The sequence below is a fragment of the Gymnoscopelus microlampas genome (genome assembly GCF_963454915.1).
Source record: "Gymnoscopelus microlampas genome assembly, chromosome: 24".
Classification (NCBI taxonomy): domain Eukaryota; kingdom Metazoa; phylum Chordata; class Actinopteri; order Myctophiformes; family Myctophidae; genus Gymnoscopelus; species Gymnoscopelus microlampas.
In genome coordinates this window covers 5,546,881-5,569,576 of record NC_139961.1, presented here as the reverse complement: position 1 = coordinate 5,569,576, position 22,696 = coordinate 5,546,881, and the positions used below count along the sequence as shown (strand labels likewise).

The 22,696-nt window shown below is 42.9% G+C and overlaps 1 protein-coding gene across 1 annotated transcript in view; it reads left to right on the top strand.

The window, feature by feature from the left end:
• LOC311040975 (double-stranded RNA-specific editase 1-like) overlaps window positions 1-19,757 on the top strand; it is a gene marked incomplete at both ends in the record, with an annotated part of 29,344 nt that extends 9,587 nt beyond the window's left edge. The window contains 7 exons of the mRNA XM_084051413.1: window positions 1,435-1,549; window positions 1,806-1,974; window positions 9,162-9,319; window positions 12,848-13,016; window positions 16,952-17,136; window positions 18,307-18,485; window positions 19,581-19,757. Coding sequence (XP_083907539.1) covers window positions 1,435-1,549; window positions 1,806-1,974; window positions 9,162-9,319; window positions 12,848-13,016; window positions 16,952-17,136; window positions 18,307-18,485; window positions 19,581-19,757 — 1,152 coding nt within the window. The remainder of the gene's footprint in view (window positions 1-1,434; window positions 1,550-1,805; window positions 1,975-9,161; window positions 9,320-12,847; window positions 13,017-16,951; window positions 17,137-18,306; window positions 18,486-19,580) is intronic.
• Window positions 19,758-22,696: the final 2,939 nt, after the last annotated feature.

Sequence of the window (22,696 nt, the reverse complement as noted above, 5' to 3'; positions counted from 1 at the left end):
AAAAAAAATAAACAAAACAGAACAGCATAATCTTTGTCGTTTCATCGTCTTTTTTTTGTTGGCGTTTCAACCCACGACGTCGAAACTTTTGTTGTATCATTTGCCACAAAGTTGGCATCGCGCAGAACGACATTCTAACGCGCCGTTGCGCCGAGAACATTAGAGAAGCCCTTTGATTGATCGCACCGTTCGGCCCACTCCCTCTGTCTTCTATCGCTGCTCATTACCTCCCATTCTCTCTGACAAAGTCTGATTGAAAGGCCGTGAGGGGAGTTCAATGCTGCGTGCACTGGACATCTGTTTGCACATCGCTTAATCCCCCACCACCACCGCTAATCCACGGCCACAGATAACAACGGTGCAGAGGAGTAAACCACTATCTTAATTAACATCACCTCCTGAGTGCTAGTCAAACACCGCTATTGATTATATAAGCGTCCCCACGCACGTACGCACGCGTGCACACGCACGCACGCACGCACGCACGCACGCACGCACGCACGCACGCACGCACACACACACACACACACACACACACACACACACACACACACACACACACACACACACACACACACACACACACACACACACACACACACACACACACACACACACAGATCAGTCAGGAATGCCAGGAGTTTTACGGTTTAAAGCCTCCCACTTGTCCAGCCGTCATTCACGGCAGCACAACCTTGTTTAATTGAAACGGTGACAGTGCTTTCTGTGCTTTTTACCTGCTTTTTCTCGTGCCGAACGCTAATGTCTACATCATGGCTCATTCTTATTATTAGTATGGAAGCCCATTTCGGCCACCGAATAAAAAGGAAAAATGTCCTCCCTTTATATCAGATCATGAGTTTTATGGTGCGGTTCTAGGAGGCAAGAAGAGAGGCCCGTCTGTCTGTCTGTCTGTCTGTCTGTCTGTCTGTCTGTCTGTCTGTCTGTCTGTCTGTCTGTCTGTTTGCTCCTAACCTCTTTGCCAAAAAATAGCAGATCTACAAGCTTGCAGATCTGCTATTTTCGGCTAATGTTCCTCGGAATATAGAGATGCTCTGTCTGTCTGTCTGTCTGTCTGTCTGTCTGTCTGTCTGTCTGTCTGTCTCACGTTTCGCTGAATTCATATTCTCTGACCCACGGTCCATCCATATTTGGGCAAGACTGACGTCATCAATAATGAGATCCACATGAAAGAAAGCCAAGCCGTTTAGACCCTGTCTCGGTTTCTCTCAAATGTGAGGTTGGCGAGATTTGTGAGAAAAAAGAACTGACAGTGTAGTAACTAACATCTGACAGAAGCAGTTTCTTTTAGGAAGTCATTATCCTCTGGAAGGACCTCCCTGTTTGGCCGTTCCATCCTTCACCTCGAGGAACCCTTCCTCTGTACTGTTTTTTTTTTGTTGTTCTAATGTTTGGCTCGGTGGCTTTCCTCAGGTCCTGGCGGACGCCGTCTCTCGTCTGGTCGTTGACAAGTTCAGCGAGCTGACGGACAACTTCTCGTCTCCACACGCACGGCGGAAAGTCCTGGCCGGCGTTGTCATGACTACAGGTATTTGGTCGCTGTCGAGGCTATCTCCGTTATTTAAACTTTTTGTGTTTTTTCTCGTAAATTAGCTCCCTACTTGATCATACTACAGCGTCACACGAAAGCATCAAAAGTAGCAGATCTACAAGCTTGAAACTAGCTTAACATTGTCCCCCCCGATATTATATCGGCCGATATTAACATAAAAATGAAAAAGGGGGCGAAAAAGCAACACAAAAACTAAAAGAAGTGTCATTCTCCATACATTGTACCGGTGCAGGCTCAGACGTGAAGGAGGCCCAGGTCATCTGCGTGTCCACGGGGACCAAATGCATCAACGGCGAGTACATGAGCGACCGCGGCCTGGCGCTCAACGACTGTCACGCCGAGATCGTGGCTCGCCGCTCCCTCATCAGATACCTCTACTGCCAGCTGGAGCTCTTCCTCGGGTGAGTTTCTTTTTTTCCCCTATTTTTCTTTGTCCCACGATTTTTGCAACGCTTTTTCACCCGGTCTAATTTTCTAAGTGATCCTGGGCGCTACACTCCCCCCGCCAGCCTAGGGAGCCCAGAGCCAAGCTCATGCCTCCTTCAATGCATGAGAGCCCACTGACCTTCTTGTAGCGCGTGGAAGGAACACATTACACTACAGTCATTTAGCAGACGCTTTTATCCAAAGCGACTTAGATTAAGTGCATTCAACATAGGTAGGGAACAAAACTACTAATCACCAGAAGTCTTAAGTGCATTTTCTGCAAAAACAAGCAACCAAGAGTATACCTAGCGCTAAGGTAAAAGTGCAATATATAAGCTACCTACTTTTTTAAACAGATGAGACAAAATAGCAAAATCAAAATATAGCTGCAAGCAGCAATGAGCGGTTTCGAGAATAATGGCAGACTGGCAGACTGGCAGACTGTGACAGAGTGGCAGACTGGCAGACTGGCAGACTGTGACAGACTGTGGCAGACTGGCAGACTGGCAGACAGACAGACTGTGGCAGACTGGCAGACTGGCAGACAGACAGACAGTGACAGAGTGGCAGACTGGCAGACTGTGACAGAGTGGCAGACTGGCAGACTGTGACAGAGTGGCAGACTGGCAGACTGTGACAGAGTGGCAGACAGACAGACAGACAGACAGACAGACAGACAGACAGACTGTGACAGAGTGGCAGAGTGGCAGACTGGCAGACAGACAGACAGTGGCAGACTGGCAGACTGGCAGACTGTGACAGAGTGGCAGACTGGCAGACTGGCAGACTGGCGGACTGTGACAGAGTGGCAGACTGGCAGACTGTGATAGACTGGCAGACTGGCAGACTGTGACAGAGTGGCAGACTGGCAGACTGTGGCAGACTGGCAGACTGTGACAGAGTGGCAGACTGGCAGACTGTGACAGAGTGGCAGACTGGCAGACTGGCAGACAGACAGACAGTGACAGAGTGGCAGACTGGAAGACAGACAGACAGTGACAGAGTGGCAGACTGGCAGACAGACAGACTGTGACAGAGTGACAGAGTGACAGAGTGGCAGACTGGCAGACAGACAGACAGTGACAGAGTGGCAGACTGGCAGACAGACAGACAGTGACAGAGTGGCAGAGAGAGAGAGAGAGAGAGAGAGAGAGAGAGAGAGAGAGAGAGAGAGAGAGAGAGAGAGAGAGAGAGAGAGAGAGAGAGAGAGGAGGGGGGAGAGAGAGAGAGAGAGAGAGAGAGAGAGAGAAAAGAAAGAGAGAGAGAGAGGGAGAGAGAGAGAGAGAGAGAGGAAGAGAAAAGAAAGAGAGAGAGAGAGAGGGAGAGAGAGGGAGAGAGAGAGAGAGAGGCAGTGAGAAAGAGAGCGAGAGAGAAGAAGTGAACATGCATTAATTAACAAAGTCATGATTTTTGTTCAGTAAATTATATTTGGACCGGTTAAATTGGGGTTTGAACGAGGGACCTATAGACTTGTGAACCAGGGACCTTCGGCACATGAGACTCACACTCTACTGGTGGAGCTATCCAATACACAGCCTTAAACAGTGAAAAGGGAGAATCCAACAAAACAAAACAAAAGGGCGAATGAAGTACGTCATACATTGAAAATAACTACTTTCAAGTATGCATTTCTCGTCATCTTTAACAATTGCACATGTATTCATTGATATAGTCATGTTGTGTGCAATGCAATTATAATGAAGTCTACCTGAGGTGGGATTTGAACCGGCTACCCTATGGTTTCAAGGCAGATGATTAAGCGATCAAGCTATTGAACCAACACACCTGAACCTGTGAAAAAGGGCCTCAAACATGTATTTGACACAGTTTCACGCAAATTGCTCAGAAATCCTGGATTTAAATGTTTTTCAAACTGCTCAAAATTGCAGACAATCTAAGGGCAGAGCTTACTGGTCAAAGTGATACATGTGTTCCTCATGAGTCAAGGCACATGTGTAAGCAGGTTTAACGGCTGTCGGCCAAACGAGGCATGACTTTTGCCTGTTTAAAGTTTGCATTTTCAAAAAATTGCTATAGCACCCCCCTTTGACCAATTGGAGTAAGATTGGTTTCAGTGATACTTGGAATGACCCTCTACAATATTGCAAAGTGTCAAACAAATGTGAGTCTGCATGTATGTGTTAGGGGCAGATGAATAATTGTCATAAAACTTGCAATTTTCATTGGCTTATAAAAGCTTAACGTTTTCACTTATGGAAAATCCGCTTGCTTAGTTCTGTCGGCATTGGTCCAAAGTTCATGTGTAGACAGTTTCGTACAGATTGCTCAAAAATCCCAGGAGGAGTTTGATTTTTACTGCTTTTTACTGCTTTTCATAGAATTCGAAATGGTGGGAGATCTAAAGGTCAGAGGTCAAAAGTCAAACAGTGAAAGTTGTTAGGCATGAGGAGACGCATGTGTGCATCGAAGTTTCATGGCTGTGGGTCAAACAGGGCATGAGTTGTACCTGTTCAAAGTTGGCATATTTCAATTGAGTGCTACAGCGCCACCCTTTGGCCAATGGTTGTGAGTTTCGGGTTTTCGCCGTTTGGCATAGCCCTCTACCATATTGCCGAATTTCATAAAAAGTGACCACGCGGTTAGGCCAGAACTGGCAAAACCGGCGGAAGATCATGAAACAGTAGAGATGTAATAAGGCTTCGAAGCCTGGTAGGCTCTCGAAACCTAATGAGCAAGATCTAAAACAAATAAGTGTATCGACTAAACTAGTTAACCACAAGTAGGCCAGGCAAAGAGGAAGGGTAGTGTTTCCTGAAGAGGTGAGTTTTCAGCCTGCAGTGAAAGATGGGCAGTGACTCTGCTGTCCTGTCAGTGGGAAGTTCAATCCACCACTGTGGGGCCAGAACAGAAAAAACACGTTATTCCAACCAGTTCCTTTCCCCTCCATCAGGCGCCCCGGCTGTCATGGGGGAGGCGGTATAGTGACCAGGATTACTACATGTTTTTGTGAGGGTATTAACTACCCTGAGAGACACGGGGAGAACATGCAAACTCCACACAGAGCAAACCCTTTCGCCAACACCACCTAGGGGTTGGTGAAAGGGCCTACTCAGGTGAGTCTCTGTAGGGGCTGAAGGGGGGCTCATTCATTCATTCATTCACAACGCGCCGCCTTGCTTTTCCTTTTGAAAATCATCTCTTTTCATCCAGCGACACAATCGTGTGATGAAGTGTGAATTGGCCTTAACCCTTTAAGGCCGGGAAGGGAACGCATCTGTGTGTCATTTTTAGGATGTCTTTGGGCTATTCCAAAATAGCAGATATACAAGCTCATAGCGCGGCACCGAGTGCCGCGCTATGGGCTTGTAGATCTGCTATTTTCTGACAGTTTTTTGAAAAAGAAATATGTTGCTATAATATCAGTGTTCCTCAAACTTTTTTCATGTCAAGGACCCCCAAAATGATGTGTATTTGGCCGCGGATCCCCATATCAAAATATGTTGTTCCAGGGACCCACAGAAGCAAAGATTTCAGTACAAAAAGATGTAGCTTTAAAAAAATATATATTCAAAGATTTACACACATTTTCACGATTTTTCAAAAACTAGCAGATTTACAAGCTCATACAGTAGCGAGCTTGTATATCTGCTATCTTTGAATAGCCGAAGAAATCTAAAAATGACACAGACGCGTTCCCGGTCTAAAAGGGTTAAGAATTGTACCGCTGAGAGAAACAAAAGCACACAGAATCAGAATGGATTCATTGCCAACGCGCACGTTGATGCGCGTGGAGTTTGACTTGGTGGGGTTGCTCTCTTGTGGAGGCAAAAAAAACAACACTCAAAAAGATAAGAAACGGCACCTCTCAAACAGAACAGCGGTATACTAGTTAACATTAAATAATCTAAGAAAGGATATACTGTACTAGGCCCGGACGGCTGCCGCAGCGGTCCGGGCACCTATAGGCTTCAATGTAGCCTGACAGCGCATCGCGTGTTCGATTCCCGTGCCCGACGAGCTTTGCCGCATGTCCTCTCCCCATCTCTCTCCCCCCGTCTCCTGTCTGTCTGTCCCTACTGTACAACTATAAATAAAAGCCAAAAAAAAACAAAATATAAGAAAAAATAAAACAAAAAGTTTTGTAATAAAAGCTCTATATTCTGATAGTAATCATTGCTATAGAGTGTTTATTCAGTAACAGAAGTCTACATGTGTCTCCAGCTCTTTAATAAACAGAAAATACATTTTCAGGTGGGTGACAACATGTCAGCCAATCCGAAGATAGCACCCATTTATCAGCTTCATTTTGATAGTGATCCAGTTCAAATTGGTTCAGCTCATTTCTTTGTGTCACCACTTACAATTCCACTTGTTTAATCTATATCCTGACTGAGTTCTCTATCCTGATAGGATAACATTGGTATCCCAACCTGAAAATGCATTTTCTGTTTAATAAAGAGCCGGAGAGACATGGAGACTCCTGTTACTGAACAAACACTCTATAGCAATGAGTACTATCACCATTTAGAGCTATTTAACACTTATTTTGACCAAAGAAAATCACTTACCCTACCTTTAACCCATTAAGACCTGGAGAAGCATCTGTGTCATTTTTAGATTTGAGCTAAAACGCATTATTTTACACATTGGCTATTCAAAAATAGCAGATATACAAGCTCATAGCGCGGCACCGAGTGCCGCGCTATGAGCTTGTAGATCTGCTATTTTTGATAAATCGAGAAAATGTGTGCAAATCTTTGAATATATATATATATATTTTTAAAGTGAACATTTGTAACTCAAATCTTTGCTTCCGGGGGGTCCCTGGAACAAAATATTTTGAGATGGGGGTCCGCGGCCAAATGCATGTCATTTTGGGGGTCCTTGACATGAAAAAGTTTGAGAACCACTCATGTAGCAACATAGATTTTTTTGAAAAAACGTTATTTTTATTTTTTTCAAAAGAATCGGCCTCAGGTTAATGTTAGTTCAATTATATAGTGTGTAACTCAACATTGACGCTTGTCAGAGAGGTCAGTTAATTGGCTCATGTCTCCTCTTGATAATCTTACCACTTACACTATACCGTATCACATAACCAGACCATTAAATGTAATGTTGACTTGGCAGTATATGGTTCTACCGTCGTGGAGGGCTCTCTGCTGCCGCCATCCAGCAAAACAGCATGAAATAAACCTGATAAAGCATGCAGGGAGCACTGTATTGCCTAATCCCCCATGAGGATTAATTTACCACTGAAACCCACTCAGGGTGCATACGGAGCAGAACCGAAGCAGGTGGCGGCTGGGGCGGTGAAGGAAGTTTAGCAGATAGCAGCAGCAACCTTATTTAAACAGGCACCAATCAGTGCAGTGAGAGCGTATGGGGAGTGATAGTCTACAGCTGACAGGCATATAGCATGGTTATGTATCAGCCCTGTAAGGCCTGAGAGGGCATTTCTGAAGGAAATAGTGGGGTGGCAAAAAATAATAATTTTTGCAACAAAAAAATGCAACAGGTTGTAACTGCTTGGTTATAACTTGCAACCGCATCCCAAAACTGCACCAACCTGCAACGGGGTTGCAAGTTGCAACTTGTTGCGTTGCGATTCATTGGCGTGGACTGAATTTGAGGTTAAGTGCGAAGGCTAGGGGGCGGCCATTGCCATCCCCTGGGACCCACAGCCACCCAGGTTTGGAATAGTCTAACCCCATCCCTCAAAAAATGCAGTTCGCTGGATTCATTTAAAACAGCCCTGAAAATTCACCTTTCAGGAGGCCAAAAAAGGAGGTAGTACCATTTTCCCGTTAGACAGACGATGTCTGATTTTTGCTTTGACTCTCATTCACTCATACAGCAATAGCTGACCGGTCAGGCCAATAAGCTATAAGGTAAAGTTCCACCGTGCACTGAACTGTCACAGTGAGCAACCCCGCTGCAGAATGAACTCAGATGAACTCATATGTCCACTCCTGTTGCTGTGTTGGTCAAAATGCTATTTTCTGACTGCTAGTTTGGGACTAAATAAGGCCACGTGGCAGACCTTCATATATAACGCTGGACAACAGCAACGAATGCCTGGGGGATGTGTGTACGTTTATTTAAATGTATGAATCAATTATAATTAACCCATTAAAACCGGGAAAGCATCTGTGCCATTTTCGATTTGAACTATATAGCACCTAACCTCGCATCACCAGTCTTTCCACCTCGTAGGAAAGCCTGGTATTCGTTATTAAATTGCCTGTGTGATCTGGTCTAGACCACGCCTAAAAAATAAAAACAATAAAAAAGCTTCTGGTTCCGGGCGTTCCCCCTGTTTGTTTCCCCCAATCCCTATTTAAATGGAATAGAATTTCCCTGTGGGATAACAAAGGTAGACAGACGCTAAATAGTCTACGGAAAGTACACTCACATTTATATAATACTATAATAAAAATAAGCTAAACTACGGCGCATAAAGAAATTTATTAGGTAGGCCCTATTACAATGCCCTTGATCGTGGCCGGAGTTATTTTGGGGTGTGGCTTGCGGGTTCCGGCAGCCTGGTGACGCGGATGGTGACGTAGGGTTACTTCCGCTCCCGACCAGATCATAAACCCGAAAACGGTGTTGATCCCAGGCTATATATATATATATATATATATATATATATATATATATATATATTGTATTATATATATATATACAATATATATATATATAGCTTGTATTATATATATATATATATATATATATATAGCACCATACGTTTTTCAGAACATTATTAGTATTTAGACAGTGATGGTAGTTAGAACAGTGGTTGTCAAAAATAGCAGATCTACAAGCTCACAGCGCGTCACTCTGTGCCACGCTGCAAGCTTGTATTACATTTTCTTTTACACAATTCTTCTCTTCTGGGGGTCCCTGGCACAAAACATTTTCAGATGCGGGTCCGCGGGCCTAATATATCAATTTGGGGTTCCTTGGCACGAAAAGCTCTCTCCAATTTTTTTTTTTTTTATCCCACGATTTTGTAACCCATTTTTTCACCCATGACCAATTGTCTAAGTAATCCATGGCGCTACACTCCCTCTGCTAGCCTAGGGAGAGCCTAGAGCCGAGCTCATGCCTCCTTCAATGCATGAGAGCTAGCAAGCCGCTTGTTATCACCTGACAGGGCGGACAAGAAGCTACATATCTGCTATGTATGTGTCCGCAGCACCAACAAAGAGGACCAGCACAGCTCGGTCTTCTGCCGCTGTGACAACAACAACCACGGCTTCAAGCTGAAGGAGAACATCCAGTTCCATCTGTACATCAGCACCTCGCCCTGCGGGGACGCACGCATCTTCTCACCACACGAAGCCGGCATGGAGGGTGAGTGGATTCTACTGAGAACACTAAACATTAACTACACATTATCTACTCACTAACTAGAACTAAACATTAACTACACATATCTACTCACTAACTAGAACTAAACATTAACTAAACATTAACTAAACATTAACTAAACATATCCTCTCACTTACTAGAACTAAACATAAACTAAACATCTTCTAACTCCACAAAGCTGACATGGAGGGTTAGTGGAGAAAAACAACACTGCCACATATATTTCTTTAATGGCCTTTTTGCTTTGCTTTCTCTCTTCTTTTGGGAGCATTGACACGATTGGAACGTTGTTCAGCATGACTGTGCGTGCTATTAACCACTGTCAACCTGTTGTTATTGTCTCCGCCAGGCCGTAAGGCATGGCGAGAGAGTATGTTTTATCCTCCGTCCGTGTGTCCGTCCGTGTGTCCGTCCGTGTGTCCGTGTGTCCGTGTGTTACCACCAAATCTCCGGCACCGTTGGCCCGGTCGCTGCGAAACTGTGCACACACACTCCCTGGATGCCAATTCAGAACCTCTGCCTCAAATTTTTCACATGGGCCTGTTATAGCGCCACCAGGAGGCCGATTTGTGCAAAACCCATTTTTTTCACATTATTCCTACAGTTTTTAACCAAACGTCATGCAAATCGGTACACAGTAACTCTATAGTCATGTGATCAACCCTGATCTGTCCGATTTCCCATATTCCATCCTTATTGGTTAAGGTTGCCATCCAAAGTTTGCAGGATTGGTCCGTTTTGAACAAACTGCCTCAAACCATGAACGCAACGTGCGATTTCCGTGAAATTTCACACGCACATTCCCACTAGGCCGAGGAAGAAATGCCACCCTTTTCACATTGGCCTGTTATAGCGCCACCAGCAGGTCTAATTTAGCAAAACACATTTTTGGAACAAAATGCTTCAAATCATGAATGCAGTGTCCGATTGCCGTGAACGACCTAAGAATAAATGGCACCCTTTTCACATTGGCCTATTATAGCGCCACCAGGAGGCCACAATAACGTATCTGACCTGGCGGAGACCTGTGCTCCGAGGAGCACTTTATCTAGTTATGTTATGTTATTATAGGCAAAAATTATGGGCAACAATTTTCAGTGATATGTTTTCTGTTAAACAGTTAAAGCTCTCTATATAAATCAAATCAGGAGAGAGAACCCTACAAAAGATATTTCATCAGCTTCAATGTTATAGTGTTCCAGTTACAATTTCACTTCCCGTTTCACTTTTTTTATAGCCTTTATCCCTTATTACTTCACTCTCCTGATTGGATAAACATTAGTATCCTGAACTGTAAATGTATTTTCTGTTTACTAAAGATTTAGAGAGACGGGGAGACTCCTGTTACTGAAAAACACTCAATGGCAATGAAGGAAGAGAGACAAAAATATCACTTACACCACCTGTAAGGGGTTCAAACCCTATATACTTTGTTGACGGGTTTCCCCAGGGGTCTATACTTGGTCCCCTCTCTTTTGCACTCGGACGAGATGCTTTGTGAGCTTATAGATCTGAAATATTTAACAACCTTCGCCTATTTTCGCCAAATGTTCACCTACAGTACTATGACATATGCCCAGAATAGGGTCTTTAGGGTTCATGGTAGTTTATAGGATTTGGGGGAATGTGGGTTAAAGGTAGGGTAAGTGATATATTTGGGTTAAAACAAAAAGTATTTCGTTAAAAGGTTAAAGCACTATATTCTGATAGTAATCTGATAGTAATTGCTATAGAGCAGCGGTGTCAAACTCGCGGCCCGCGGGCGTTTTGCGGCCCACGGAAAGGTCCGTGGCGGCCCAGGAAATACTTTTAAAAATAGTAAATTGATACTACATCTAACAGACAGAGTCGCATTTTGCACTCACTTGCTGTGCGCGGCCAAGCAGCTCTCCCTCACTCGCTGCTACTTGGCTGAGTACCTCTGATGGCCCTGCCATTGTCTCCCCAGCTGTGGAATGTTGTGGCTGATTGTCTCGTTAAGAGTCTATTCAACTACTAGTCGAGTAGTAATGGCTACTCTTTGATCCTCACACAGGAGTCAGCACAGCACGGACATGTATTCTCACTCTCACACACACACACACACACACACACACACACACACACACACACACACACACACACACACACACACACACACACACACACACACACACACACACACACACACACACACAAACGTAGTGCAGTGTTATGAAAACTGAGTTTGTTCAAGCAAAGAGATGTGTCTGGGAGCAGCAAGTGATTTAGATGAATTTTCATGCTGGCTACACCATGTAAATGTGATATTTTTGAAAATATAATAATGGTAATAGGTAGTTTAAATGTATCAAAGCTGCTTCTTTTATTTCTCAGGAGCTTGCCCAGTGAAATCCTCAGTATTAATTGAACTCAGAGCGTATTTAAATTCAATCTGGGAAAGCATCTGTGTCATTTTAAGATTGATTTGGCTATTCAAAAATAGCAGATATACAAGCTCATAGTGCGGCACTATGAGCTTGTAGATCTGCTATTTTTGTAAATGTAAATAATTAAAGTAGCTAATCTTCATAAAACATTTTTTAAAGTGATATACTGTAGATAGCAGTGACTGAGATGTAGTGGAGTAGAAAGTTCTGGAAATTGGAAATACTCTAGTAAAGTAAAACTACATCAAATCTGTACTTAGGTACAGTACTTGAGTAAATGTAATTAGTTACTTTACACCACTGTTCTATAAATGTAATTATTTAACCACCCACACACATTACCAGGTATTGTTTAACTTCAAATGTAATTATTCTACTTAAAATGGTTTATACTAATTATAATAATAATAATAATAATAATAAGGGTAATTATTATTATTATTATTATTATTACCCTTATTATTATTATTATTGTTGTTACAAATTGCATTGTTTGTTTTCTGAGACAAGACAACAGATTGAAAAACAATGCTGTATAACTGAATGCGTGTGAGTGCGCATGTGCATCCGCAACTGGTTCCTGCCCACCTCAAGTCACCATTTGACCAATCTTGCCCGGACACCAAAATGAGTTTGACACCCCTGCTATAGAGTGTTTGTTCAGTAACAGGAGTCTCCCCGTCTCTCCAGCTCTTTAATAAACAGAAAATACATTTTCCGGTAGGTGTCAAAATCTCAGCCAATCAGGAGAAAGTACCCATTTTTAAGCTTCATTTTTATAGTGTTCCAGTTCCAATTTTGCCTGCTTATTTCTTAGTGTCATCACTTCCAATTCCACTTGTTTAATCTATATCCTGATTGAGTTCTCTATCCTGATTGGATAAAATTGGAAATGAAACTGAAACGAAAATGCATTTTCTGTTTCATAAAGAGCTGGAGAGACAAGGAGACTCCTTTTACAGAACACAAACTCTATAGCAATGATTACTATCAGAATATAGAGCTATTTAACACTTATTTTAACCAAAGAAAATCACTTACCCTACCTTTAAGGTCGTGTCAGTGGCCTGGCTTGCAAACTGATGTCCTTTCTGTCACACAGACCAGGGGGACAGGCACCCCAACAGGAAGGCCCGCGGACAGCTGCGCACCAAGATAGAGTCGGGGGAGGGCACCATCCCGGTGCGCTCCAGCAGCACCCTGCAGACCTGGGACGGAGTTCTACAAGGGGAGCGGCTTCTCACCATGTCCTGTAGCGATAAGATAGCCAGGTACTGTCACTGCCTCCACACCCATGCACCCAGTGGTGCAGAGTAACTAAGTACATGTACTCAAGTACAGTACTTAAGTAACATTTACTGGAGCATTTTCAATTTTCAATACTTTTTCTTCTACTCCACTACATCTCAGAGGCAAATATTGTACTTTTACTCCACTACAGTTTTTAACAAAACATACACTACCCTCTTCAGCTCATTTCGGCCATTTGAAAATAGCAGATCTACAAGCTCCAACGCGACGCATTGTGAGCTTGTAGATTGGCTATTTTCTAAATATTTGTATACATTCGAAAACTTTTGAAATGGGACATTCTGCATAATGAGTACTTTGTACTTTTAGTACATTTTGATACCAATACTTTTTTTTTTTACTTTTACTCTGAAAGTAAGTAAAGTAAGTACATTTTCAATTCCGGACTTTTACTTGTAACAAGAGTATGTCTACATTGCAGTATTGATACTTTTACTTAAGTAAAAAATGTGTACGTTTTCCACCACTGCCCACACATACACCCACACACATACACACACACACACACACACACACACACACACACACACACAAACACTCACTCACACACACACACACGCACACACGCAAGCTGCTGCAAATGTAAATGTAAACACAAGGTTTCATGACATAATTTCCATATCAGTTGAGACTCTGAGTATGTTATATATTCCTAAGTTACTGGAAAAAAACGTGTCGACTTTTGAAACCTACGTCTATTCATTTCCTGCTCCCACAGTCTAGACATTATGCTGTACTAAGCTTCTGCTATTTGTAAATGACAATAATTATTTCTAATAGCTGATTGTCAACCCGGATTGTGATGAAATTGACAGTAGTTAATCATCATAAAATACGTTGGTCACATGGTGATCAAATTAACTGATTTCCACAGTAATATTAATCCTTTGGTTGTTTTTTGTTGGAGCAAATATAGGACAGTACAGTACATAATGTCTGCTGTACTGCTGAATGATGACCATTCTGCTGTAGAAATGAACAGGTTTTACAAAGCAGAAGAAAACAAGAAATATGTATCTGTACAGTGAGCAGCTGGTTGTCTGCTAGTCAGTGCCACAATGTATTATGGGTAATGTAGTGTTATTGTCTGATTTACAAAGACATCAGCTGAACTGTGCAGTTGGAACAACAGCAGTAATTCAGCTCTCATTTCCTTTCAAAACAAGAAATATGATGTGGGATAATTCCTTTAATTCAGTATGTTGTTGTTTCTTCCACCAGAGTCAACTGCAATTCAAATGATTATGAAATGTTTGAAAAGAAGCCACTTTACCTCCCTGTCGTGTAGCAATCATTATGTTTGTCTCTCTGAGCTGCCATACCCCACGTGTCATCAGTACAATCATTGTGTTTCTCTCTGAGAGCTGCCATAGCCCACGTGTCATCAGTACAATCATTGTGTTTCTCTCCGTGAGCTGCCATAGCCCACGTGTCATCAGTACAATCATTGTGTTTCTCTCTTTGAGCTTCGTTACCGCAGGTCTCATCAGTACACAGCATCTCAGGTCCTTATTCTGATCTGTCCTATCTCGGTCGGTCGCCATTTTGCCGGTGTTTTCGGCCACATGTATACGTACACATGTGGAGGAGGACCATAGACGTGTTTAATATCGCATCAAAGAAGAACTGTGTTCCAAAAATAAACAAATGACCCCGGCGGTTTGACTCTTATGGATATGAACTGGATATCAACTGACGGTGAGAAAACGCTAATGTTACTTCCGCCGAATTAGTAAAATTTTCGCCAGGAACATACTGTATCAAATATGAGTGACTGACTATCATAAACGATACAGAACCTCCTCCCTGACAATATCGCCGAGACAGTTTGTTTATTTTTGGACCACAATTCTTATATGAGACGATTCTAAGATGACCCAATGTTATTCTCCATAGAGACATTACTTTACGAACCAGGGGATGAACGAGTGACGTCAGGACTTCTGTACTCTATTGGGACGAAACTATTTCCGGGTCAAGCTGGAGTGAGCGAATTTGGCTTTATGCCTGTTCAAAGGACATATAGGAAATAGGATTAGGAGTGGGAGGGGGTGTGTCAGCTGTGTTGTTGTCATCAGAAATGGACATGACACTTAAGAGGAATTCACGTTCCACTTCTGTGAACAAAATGTCCTCCTTTCCTCTCTCCTCTTCTCGTTTCCTACATGTTTCCTCTGTGGGAGGGACTAACATGCAAAGAAAGGATGCAAGTGTAGGAAATGACTCTGAGGATGTAATCTAAGGACCTGAGGTGCAGCCATGTGTTTGTCTCTGTGAGCTGCTCTACCAAGTGTCTTCAGGACACAGGAGCTTGATTGGGCCTTCTGATTCAAAGCCAGGGAGCCTGGCACTGTGCTAAGAATCTCTGGGAAAATAATAACCAGGGAATCTCGGGGAATTCACCATTTAAAAAGGCCCACGCCACCAGTCTAATGTCGACTTCTAGCCATTAGCACAGATTGCCCCCGTCTTCAACACTTGTATATGCAGTGTATACTTTATCAGAGCTCAGCCTATGTAACGTTAAAGTTACTAAGTTACCCTTTTGAAAGTAACTATAATGTTTATTTTATCTAAAGAATTGCTGCATTGCTCTAATACATACAGCCTCATTTAAATATGCATTTTGATGGCTTTCAGTGATTCAGTGAGATTTAGCCAACGCTGACCAAATAATCTCAGGTACATTCTGTAATGTTTATTGAATATGGGTAAACAAATGTAAACAAAGACCATATCTAAAGAACTCATTTAGGGTAATATGGTGGAGGGCTATGTAAGTGATATGGCCCATAATGACAATGACATGTTTAGTTACACTTGTATTGTCTTTGTTTTAACCCTTTAAGACCGGGAACGCATCTCTGTCATTGTAAGATTTCTTTGGCTATTCAAAAATAGCAGATATACAAGCTCGAGTGCCGCGCTACGAGCTTGTACATCTGCTATTTTTGAAAAATGGTGAAAATGTGTGCAAATCTTTGAATATATATATATATTTTTTTAAACATTTTTGACTCTCTTACAATGTCTGGGGGTCCCTGGAACAAAATATTTTGAGATGGGAGTCCGCGGCCTTTTTTGAGAACCACTGATAGTATAGCTAGTAGTGATGAGCGGGTCGACCCGTAACCCGCGGGACCCGCGGGTCAACCCGCGGCGCGGGTGGGTCGAGTCAGAATTTATGCAATTATGCGGGCTGTGGGTGAGCGGGTCAGCCGCTCTCACACGCAAAAAAAATAAAAATAATCACATGCTCTTGTTTTGTCTGTATTCCTTATAAGAATAAGAATAATAACAATAAAACAGTTTGAATATACTTGGGGATTCTTTTCTGACCATGATTTTACAGAATTTAAAAAGAAAATTGCGGGTCGCGGGGCGGGTTGAGCCATAGATTTATATATGGGTTCGCGGGGCGGGTTGATGCGGGTTGGGTTCCGTCGCGGGGCGGGGCGGTGCGGGTCATGAAAAAACCCAACCCGCTCATCACTAATAGCTAGGATTTATAAGACATTTGTAAAATCCTCAGAAGCAAAGATTTGAGTTACAAATGTTCGCTTTAAAAATACGTATATCCAAAGATTTGCAAAAAAGAAATCACGATCTGAAAAAAATAGCAGATCTACAAGCTCATAGCCGCCACTACTTGTGTCCATGGAGTGCTGAATGACATGCGCGTTGTACCATGAGGACATATGCATGAGTTTGTGAATGCAACCTTTACTGCACCTAAAATATTTGTGTCCCTGTATGTTGTCCCTATGTGTGGACATAAATACATTGCTAAACTGTGTGTGTGTGTGTGTGTGTGTGTGTGTGTGTGTGTGTGTGTGTGTGTGTGTGTGTGTGTGTGTGTGTGTGTGTGTGTGTGTGTGTGTGTGTGTCCTTGCAGGTGGAACGTGGTGGGCTTCCAGGGCTCTCTGATGAGCTACTTCACGGAGCCTCTGTACTTCAGCAGCATCATCCTGGGCAGCCTGTACCACGCCGACCACCTGTCCCGGGCCGTGTACCAGAGGATCAGCGCGGACATGGAGGAGCTGCCGCAGCCCTTCACGCTCAACAAGCCCCTCCTCAGCGGTGAGGAGGACGGAAAACACAACACACACACACACACACACACACACACACACACACACACACACACACACACACACACACACACACACACACACACACACACACACACACACACACAGAGAGTCTGTCTCGCACTATAGACTGCTACAAGCTCTCTGCAAGCTGCAGTGTTCAGTGGTTCACACTAGGGCTGTCACTTCTCCTCTATAATCCCATTTGAATTTCAATGCTTAATTATTTCTAATATTCGAATATATTTGAATATTTTATATAATATATAATTATATAAAATAATGTATAGTAGTTCAATAATAAACACACACGTGCACATGTACAATTGCTCTGGCTAAACAAAATAGTGAAACCAACTATATTAGTTAAGGGTTATAATGAATTGCATTTTTTGTGAAGTGCTCAAAGCGCTTTACAATGAGTGCATGCGCAAACAGTGCGCATGCACTCAAACTTTATTGTTGATCATGCGCAACATGATGAAAGCTATTTGTTTTCGCATTGGTAGGTCAGATTTTTTTTTAATAAAAAACAAATAAAATAAAATAAAAAATAAATAAATAAACTACATCCGAATGGCATGTTCTTACTTTACTGGAGTATTTTAAATTTTCAGTACTTTTACTTCTACTCTACTGCCATCTCAATGGCAAATAGTGTACTTTTACTCCACTAACAATTATTAGATAACTTTAGTTACTAATAACTTAGATTTTCATTATTATTACAAGGCAAACACAGAGTGAGGAGCGCACACCTGAGTTGATGAGGTGCTGGCCACGGCAGATAATAATGTTGAAAAAGGAATGAGGCCGCACAACTCTAGCCACGATGCAAAAAGTTTAATGAAATGAAACCAACGTTTCGACTAATACAGTCTTCCTCAGGGTATTATTATTACAAAACATATAACCACTTCAGCCCTATATATATTTCGGCCAATCGAAAATAGCCGATCTACAAGCTCACAATGCGTCGCGACGCATTGTGAGCTTGTAGATCTGCTATTTTCAAAAGATTTTTATAATTTGTTTACATTTGAAAACTTGTGAAATGGGACATTCTGAATAATGAGTACTTTCTACTTTTTGGTACTTTAAGTAGGTATCAGCAAAAGCAGAGGTTCCCTCACATAATTCTCTACACTCTGCTCTGCAGGGATCAGCAACGCAGAGGCCCGGCAGCCGGGGAAAGCGCCGAACTTCAGCGTGAACTGGACGGTGGGAGATCCAGGACTCGAGGTGATCAACGCCACCACGGGGAAGGATGACCTGGGACGGCCCTCCAGGCTGTGCAAACACGCCCTCTACAGCCGCTGGATGAGACTGCACGGCAAGGTACAGTATACTACTCTGGACCATAACGCAGAGAGACAAAGTCTAATGCGGGGGGTCTTCAACATTATTCAGGCCAAGGACCCCTTAGCTGAGAGAGAGAGAGAGAGATATGAAGCAGGGACCCTCCACTATAAATATTGTATAACATTGTGTTGCAGATTAAACTTTTTCATAGATTTCATAGATGGCTTCATAGACACCGGCTTCGAATGCTATCAATGCATTGAATGGGAGATTATCACGTTTTATCAGACCATTGAATGGGCGGGTAGGCGATGAGTAGGCGATATACGGACCTACCGCGATTTGTCAGACCATTCATTGGGCGTAATCAGGAGCTACTGACCTACTCGGAGGCGGAGCAGTCCCCACAACATGATTTACCATTCTGTACCTATCGGTACATAACTCCAACGGCGCTGAGTAGGCTCAGGCAAACGTCACAACGTTCAGGACGGCAACTCGGTCGCTTTAGCTCCCTCGGTGGTCCTTCGCGGGGCTCCAGTTCGCCTGAGACTGCGCGCCTCCGTCATGGTCCCAAACCAAAACCAAAACCAAAACCAAAACTATTTAAGTCATCTCCGTCGGTAGGTCAGTATGTCTTGATAACACCCAATGAATGGTCTGATAAGTCGCGGGTGGGTCAGTGTGTCGCCCTACTCGCCCATTCAATGGTCTAATAAAAGGTGATAATGTCCCATTCAATGCATTGAAAGCATCCGAATCAGGTGTCATAGACTTGTTAGACAGTGCAGGGTCCCCCAGGGGTCTATACTTGGCCGCCTCATTCTTTGCCCTCTGCACTAAATGTTTGTGCCGAAAATAGCTGATCAGCTATTACCATCAGACCATATACCTTGGCGTAAAAGTATAATATTTGCAGCTGAGATGTAGTGGAGTAGAAGTAAAAAGTATTGAAAATTGGAATTACCCCAGTACAGTAAAAGCACCTCAAAATTGCATACTCAAGTACAGTACTTGAGTAAATGCACTTAGTTACTTTACACAACTGCTACTCAATGTGTTTGTTCATGCCAGTTATAAAAATGCACTGATATCTAAAACGTCTTCGTCTCCCGTGTGACCTGCGTTTAGTTCTCGTCCACTCTGAGGGTCCACACGCCCCGACCCGCCACGTACCACGAGGCCAAGCGGGCGGTGCTGGAGTACCACGGCGCCACGCAGGTTCTCGTCCAGGCCTTCCACAAGGCCGGCCTGGGGGGCTGGGTGAAGAAACCCACAGAACAGGACCAGTTCACATTCACCTCCTGAGCCCCCATGTACAGTATCATAGGCTCTATATGCACAGCAGCCATATTGGGAAGAAATTGGGCCTCTTCCTTACTTCCTTCGCAGGTGTTGCCAATGATTCTAGATAGGGCATAGCAGTGGCGGCCATTTTCTGGTTCCACTTCAAAATAGTCAATGCATTTTTCCTATTGACATTTCCAAAAATATCGATATCAATTATCTTAAGCCTAGAATCAAGCTATCCAGGGTCCTGGTGAATCACGACCATAAAACGTTTGATTGTGTGAAAAGACTTTTTTGAAAACGGCAAAACAAAGGGTATTTATTAAATATAGTATATCATATAATTGAATATAAAATTTTAAAAAATCTCAGAAAAAAATCACCAGGACCCTGGATGGCTTGATTCTAGGCTTAAATTAATTGATATAAATATTTTTGGAAATGTCAATGGGAAAAATGCATTGACTATTTTGAAGTGGAACCAGAAAATGGCCGCCACTGCTATGCCCTATAGGGGTGTGCCGATACACTAATTTCATGAAACGATACGATACAATATTGGGCTCACGACATCGATACGATATATGGCACTTTTTTATTATGAAAATATATGGGGGGGGGGAAAAAAGCAATGCAAACGTGTAGCTTTTCAGCTACAATTGCCGTTTTGAATCCAAATAGAGCAATAGTGTGACACCTGACCCGAAAAAACAAAGACATGTTGTCACTTTTTTCACCTCGGGGCTGTTTGCATGCCTGATTATTATTATTATTTTCTTATTTTTTTTAAACGACATTTTCCCCTCAAAACGATACATATCGTCACGAAAACGTATCGGACAGGCCATGGCTCCAAAAAGGGCTCTTTGTTGGTTTGCGCTTTCTGGAACTATTTGGAGATCTACAGCAGTGGATTTTTCAACCTTTTTTTCATGCCAAGGACCGCTAAATTGATATACGTTTGGCCGAGGACCACCATCTGAAAACGTACCAGGGACCCCCAGAGGAGAAGATTTGTGTTAAAAAATGCAAAATTCTTTGAAGATTTTTTTAAAACGTTCAAAAATAGCAGATCTACAAGCTCGCAGCACGGCACGCGAGCTTGTAGATCTGCTATTTTTGCTATAGCCAACGTAATACCATATCTATAAAGGGGTGAAAAACACCTTTTGCTGGGGACCCCCTGGAACCCCCTCAAGGACCACTGGTGGTCCCCGGACCACTGGTTGAGAACCAACGATCTACAGGAAAGCCGTCTATGTTTGTGGAACCGAAAGAACTTTCAGAACATTTTCATCACAACTGGACCACTTGACAGGGGGTCCTCGTGGAATTGCAATTGTGTGTTATTGGTTAACAGAGACACACTTTTGACCGTCTGATTTAACCTCTATGATTCCTGTTTTTTTTTATTAATTTATTCACCTTAATTTTATTACAGCTTTGTACTTCCTACCCTTGGCTAGGGACACATTTTTTCACTGTTGCTCGAAAGTGAAACTGTTATTTAATCGATTATGCAACTGTAAATAATAATTGAATTGTAAAACTGAACTTGGTATAGGTCTGTGTGAGTAGACCAAGGTGTTGGTTTTGCCTGTTTGTGTTATCCCAGGATGTCCGTAATATTTTAGCTTCTGCCCTTTTCCTCTGTTCTTTATACATTAGTATTAGCAGCAGGGACGCAGTGGGGCGAGGAGGAGGGGGGGGGGGGGGGGGGTTTAGACGTATCCAGTTCCATAGTCCATATTCACACAGCGGCCATATTGGAATTTAACATTGCGTTCTGTGGCAACTGGGGTGGCATTTCATTGACTTAATGGCAATATGGCCGCCGTGTGAATATGGTCTATAGGGGGGTTGTGTGGGGGGGATATCCCCCCCCCACTTCTGGGATGAAGAAAAACGAAAAAGAGAAAACCTTTTTCACGGGTAGAAAACAGAAAGCTCGTCCTAAAACACACTAACCCGTTTTTTTTTCTTCCGCGGACCGAGGCCGCCGGATTAGACCCGGGGCGAGGGTGTTTTAGGACGACGGTTCTTGTTATCCATTTCTGAATGGAGAGGTGCGCGATGAGAGACGTTTCTTTTTTGTCACACATCTACACTTCATGGAGTATGTTTTTTTTTACCGAATTAACCGAATGAAAGTAAGAAAAAACTGAAATAAAAATAACATTTCCACACGCGCAGGGACTCCAATGCGCACACATGCACGGAACGCACGCGTCCCCTTCGGTTACAATATGCTCTCTGCGTCCCTGATTAGCTGTAGCTATGTTGTGATAACCTCAAAATGTCTCTCTTGCACTTTCAAATAAGTGGTGTGTTATTTCAGTTCCTTTATTTCAAGGTGACCAGGATATTTATATATATATTTTTTGCACGGATATCATTTTCTTTCTTTCTTTTGTTCTTTTATCTTTGCAATCAAGAATCCTCTGAATCCCCTGTGTTCCTTTGTCAGCAAATGACACGTTAAAAGTAATAAAATAAAAGTAGATACAAATAAACGGTAGTGATTATTACGTATCTGTTTACACACTCAAATGGTTGAGTGGGTGGGAAATGACGGGGTCATTAAAAGATAATCATCAAGCATTAACACATTCTCTGCATTCATAACACCTTTCCTCTCATCCGTCCTCCTCTGTTCATTCATAACACCTTTCCTCTCATCCGTCCTCCTCTGTTCATTCATAACACCTCTGTTCATTCATAACACCTTTCCACTCATCCGTCCTCCTCTGTTCATTTGAAGGAGGAACACAGCGCGGTGGATATTCAGCCGTTCTGACAGCACTGGCAGGGACGTGCACAGATAGACTCTAGGTGGTTCTAGAGCACCTGCCCTTTGCCCTCTTGACCAGAAGTGCCCTTTTGAAAAAAAGGTTTAATGGCATCTCTATCTGTGGGACCCCAACTTATATTATAAAATCAATGTTAATTTAACTCTG